At 45.7% G+C, this 4,805-nt stretch overlaps 1 protein-coding gene across 1 annotated transcript; it reads right to left on the bottom strand.

Moving 5' to 3' along the window:
• Positions 1-629: 629 nt before the first annotated feature.
• Positions 630-4,672, bottom strand: SGO2 (shugoshin 2). Its single transcript, XM_009637512.2, is given in 7 exon segments — positions 630-702; positions 1,317-1,410; positions 1,413-1,585; positions 2,365-2,459; positions 3,068-3,130; positions 3,398-3,573; positions 4,531-4,672. Coding segments are annotated over 6 exon segments (696 nt in total). The 3' UTR covers positions 630-702; positions 1,317-1,363.
• Between the last annotated feature and the right edge of the window lie 133 nt (positions 4,673-4,805).

Genomic DNA, 4,805 nt, shown 5'->3' with positions numbered 1-4,805 from the left:
CAGCAAAGCCTCTGTTCTTCCTGTCAGAAGCCCCCACACAAGCCTTCTGCCTCATCTCAGAAACTGCAGACTCACTAGAACATGTTTCAACTCTTGGCTGAAGAAGCTTCTTTGCATTTTGAGTAGTCTCTTCATCTTGAGGTAGATCAGGACTACTTTCTGCACTGTTTTTAATTGCATTTTTTTTCTTTTTTCTTGTGCTTGCTTTTTTAACAGTTGTTTTCTCACCAGTTTTACAATTACCTTTGCTTTTAACCTTCACAGGAACAAACTCAGGGACTTGGCTACAGCTGGGGTCTGTTTCAACACCACACCCAGTTTCTTCAGCCTGTGGCGGATCACAGAAAATTTCTTTATCCAAAGATTTTCTATCAGGAGTAACAGTGGTTTGGGTAGGGGAAACCAGAGAGCTGGGAGATTTCAGCTGCGGCTGTGTGTTGCTCTTGCTGGAGCTGCTCCTTTCCTTCGTGATACTCAACCGAGCTGGCCAAGTGGAACTGACACGTGGGCAGGTATCCACACCAGCAGATGGAGTGCTTGTTGCAAACAGGGTAGAACGCTTTCTCCTCTCAGTAACATGCCCTTGTGAGAGACGATCAAAGAACTGTTTTGCCATCTCATCATCCTCATGTGAAAGAAGATGAGTTTCCAAAGCAAGTGCTGGCAAAGTGTTGGGATTTTGTTGAGTGGTGCACAAGGCCCCTGTTGGAAAAACAAAATTCATTCCCAAGACTGAGAAATGCAGCAGGCAAATGCCAGCTTTCCCCATACCACTAAAAGCCATGCCCCACACTTGGCCACAAATCCAGAGCATAGGAAAAGTATGATTTTTGTCTCTACAGGGACTCCCCCAAATTTACCGTGTAACACAATTGCTTAGCTGGCTCCCTGCAGAACAGAAAAGCAGCCCAAAGCAAGATCCCTTAACTAGCCCTAATATTTAGGAATGCTCACGAGCTGTATGAGTTATTATTTATACGGCAAATCCACAAGGAATAGAAAATATGCATCTACTCAGATTCTGCACCTTCAGACATTTCTGAAAATCTCATGCAAGCCCAGTGCCTATTACTCAGAAAGCCTGATGAATGATCTGGAGCTATGCAAACATGCCAAATATCCCCACCAAGACATCCCATTCTGGGATATACATAACTCTAGCAACATCAGCACCACTGAAGCATGCAGTTCCTAACAGTAATTAGGAGCTGCTGGAGTGATGGTTAGGAGCTAACCGGAGCTATGGCACTGCACTCATTCATTTCTGAACAGAGACAGGCAAAGTCACACCAGAATAGTAGAAGATACAAATCTACCTCCAAAGACGTGAGAGGCAAGAAAAGCCTCTTGTGCTTCCACTGCTTCAGATCGTTTCTTCCCATTCTCTTCCTGGTGGGACTGAGGCTTCTCAGCAGGCTGTGGTGGCAAAGTGTCTTTGGAGGCAACAGGCACAATTTCCAGGGGCTCATTAGAAGCAGGTCTCTGAAGATCTAGTGAGGATGTCTGTCCTGCTGTGGAGCTGCCACCTTGCTGTCCTGCATCACACAGCTTGGAAACAGGCACCCTCATTGGTATCCATGCAGCCCTGGTGAGAAGGAGTAACAGCAATGGAGCATGTTCCATACCTGTGACAGGCCCCAGAATCCAGCAGAATAGCTACATCTTTCACCTTCATCAAGAGCTGCCAAAATACATTTCTCAAGGCTTCAAGTGCTGAAGAACACATTTCCCATTTTTGTGCAAGCACAACTCATATGGAAAGCACACTGCTGTGGACACAGAAGCAGGAGAAAAGTACATGGATAAAACAAGCAAGGCTTTTCAGTGCACAGGTTGCAACCACAGCTTCACCAGAACATAGCTGCTTGGAGATATGTGCATAGACAGCTCCAGGGGCTCCCCTGTGTTCAACGGGGGGACTAGACAGAGGAGAAACAGAACTTAAAATATATTTTAAGAGATCCTGCTCTGAGCTTGTTTCCAAACACAAATTTACATCATACAAGCAAATGACTGTTAAGCATTTATATGTACAAACATCAAAGCAGCCAGCTATGGCACTCACTCACTCAAGGAAATCTTGCAGTGCTCATCAGCTACAAAGAAAAAACCTACCTAAAAGCAATGTGCTTTCAAACAAAGGAGAGAGAAGGACTAGTTTATGCGTAGACTTGGCATTAGGACAAATAAGACAAGGAGTGGCAGCAGAAAGGCACAGAGGAAAGGAAAACACGAAGCAGTGGTGGTTTAGAGAAGACATCTCATGTAAAACGGACAACTGGGCACATACGTAAGACAGAAGAGGAAGTTTAGCATATAGAAATTCAGGACAAGCTTGGTGATATATGACATTTTAAGGCCCACCTCACAAGCTGACCATCTGCAATACCATCAGCCCAGCTATCTTCAGTCATGCTGCTTTTCTGGCCATTGGACAAGGGTGGAGAACTTGTATGGAACTAGAAAGGGGAGAAATAAAAGGGTGGTTTAAAGCTCTTGCAATCCCCTGTGCACCCTCCTGCACAGAAACAGCAGCAGCTCAGTTTCACCCTGAAAAGTATGTCAAATACTGCCAGTGACCCTCTCCCATTTAAAATTACACAAATTGTGGAATAAATTGTAGCAGAGTCAGATACTGTCTTCACAGGCTTAAGGATGAAGTTAAACTAGTTCAGATAATCTGAGACTAGGAAGCAGGAATATTTTCCCACCCACCCATGAGACAGGACATACTGAAAGTGTCCTATTCCCTATCCCAAATTGCCATAGCAACACTTTAAAAAAGAAATTGAAAAAAAAGTCACAACCTGTCATAGCAGAAGAGCCTACTGGCCCGTGTACCCGACGACCCAGAGGAAGACAGTTTAAAACTGTAGCCTTTTCTACAGAGGAAGTTACCCTGGAAATCATTAACACCAAGCTAAAAACAGGAATGCAGCCAGCACAATTCAAGCAAGCAAAGAAAAACAGTTGAAGCATCAAACACTGAAGCAAGCGGGCAACACAAAGCAAAAGACAAACACAGCCTCCTTCCCAGAGTAGCATGCTCACATTTCCCATGGTTTACCTCAGACAGCCGGGCCATCTTAACTGCAGCCATAAGGTTTTCAACCTCTTTCAAGGTATTACTCTATGTTAAGGTAACAAACAGAAAAAAAAAAATGAAAACATTAAATCAAAACATCTGTTCCAATTAGGACGCTGGCAGCCAGAGCAAGACATGTTGTGGGGAGAACACAGCTCAGAAAAAAAGAGTAGGCAAATGAATGGTGACATTTTTCATATGTAGAGAGTATGGACAATCAGTGACAGCTCACTCCTCCCAAAGTTAAGATGCTAGTGCCGCATACCTTGCCCACCACCCCTCTCCGTGCCAGCCACACTGTTAGTGCCATACCAGGAAGGAGAGCTTGTGCCGCAGCACAGCATTCTGGAAGTGGCACTGCTCCACCTCCTTCTGTAAGATGGTCTTCTCCTGGATGAGCCGCTGCGCATTGGCCTTCTCTGCATTGAGGGCCAGGGCCAGGGCTTTATTGTTGTGCTTTAGGGAGACTTTAATAGTGGAGGAGTTGTCTGTAAGTGATAAAAAAGTATTGCACAGAATCAGCATCCAAGGTCTCATCCATGCCTCTTCCCTCATCATACTTCTTCCTCTTCCCAGAATAGTTTCCCTTAGGCTCAGATCTCTACAGCTCAATAGCCCCCACACAAAGCCAGCATTATCGTTCCTTCCAGCAATAAAAGTTTCCAGAGAACAGCAGGAAAAACTCCCCATCATAACCTGCAACGCTTCAGACAGGCATCGTCTCCATCCTCAGTGTGTCGTGCTCAGTCAGCAAACTACTGCTTCAATTCTTAACAAATGATAGCGTGGTTCAGGTGCTGAGTTTAGAAAGATATGCTTCTGACTTTGAACAAGACACCTATAGCTCTGAGTCCTCATCTCCATCCGAAAAGAGGGAGAAAACCCTGCTTTCCTCTGTAGTAGCCCTTGAGCAGGTTTAGATCTGTGTTTCCCAATTTCAAAGCAAATAAATAAAAGTAACAGAAATATCTAACTTTTTCAAGGTAGTCCAAATTCTCTCATGCACAATCATTACATTATTTCCCCCATAAAAACAAATTGCAGTTGGACTAGCTTCTGCATAGGATTGCATATACACTAAAATACTTTCCACGCCTCTTATTTTCGCCATGTGGACCCTGAGGACTCAGTTACCCAGACACAGGTTCCTAATGCCATCCGAGATGCTGCAAGCAGCCTGTAATGCCACCAGCTGCTGCTCCAAAGGTTCTGCATTAAACCTGCCAGTCACAGATACCTCAGAGACCTTTGGGCACCTCAAGTGGCACTTGACACTCATTTGCAGGGTACCAAATTCACCAGAAAGCCACAGGCAGAGAAGCAGCTGTTAAACACAAGCTCTAGGTAAGAGGCAACCGCCCACTGCTACCACCACGGCCACAGGCACAGCTATAGCTGACATAGCTGCCAGCCTCTGCACATGCTACTAGGCAGAATATACTCACTAATGATTTTCGTTTTGATTTTTGATGCAAGCGAGGCATTCAACTTCGCAGTCCTCAAGGCACCATTTTTCTTCTCCCGCATTCGCTCTCTTACACCACTCAGGCTGAAGAAGGATGTTTCGGCAGCCTCCCGAGATGCCATCGCTGGAAGAGAGCGACACCGAACAGGGTTAAGCACCCCTGGTCTTCCCTTCAGCAAGTACTTACCGGCCAAGACCTACGCCCTCCCCTGCCCCGCTGACCCCGCAGGGAGGAAGGAGGCCGCGGGGCCGGCC

This window comes from Egretta garzetta, unplaced genomic scaffold, assembly GCF_000687185.1.
Source record: "Egretta garzetta isolate BGI_Z169 unplaced genomic scaffold, ASM68718v1 scaffold474, whole genome shotgun sequence".
Classification (NCBI taxonomy): domain Eukaryota; kingdom Metazoa; phylum Chordata; class Aves; order Pelecaniformes; family Ardeidae; genus Egretta; species Egretta garzetta.
This window is presented reverse-complemented; position numbering and strand designations above follow the sequence as displayed.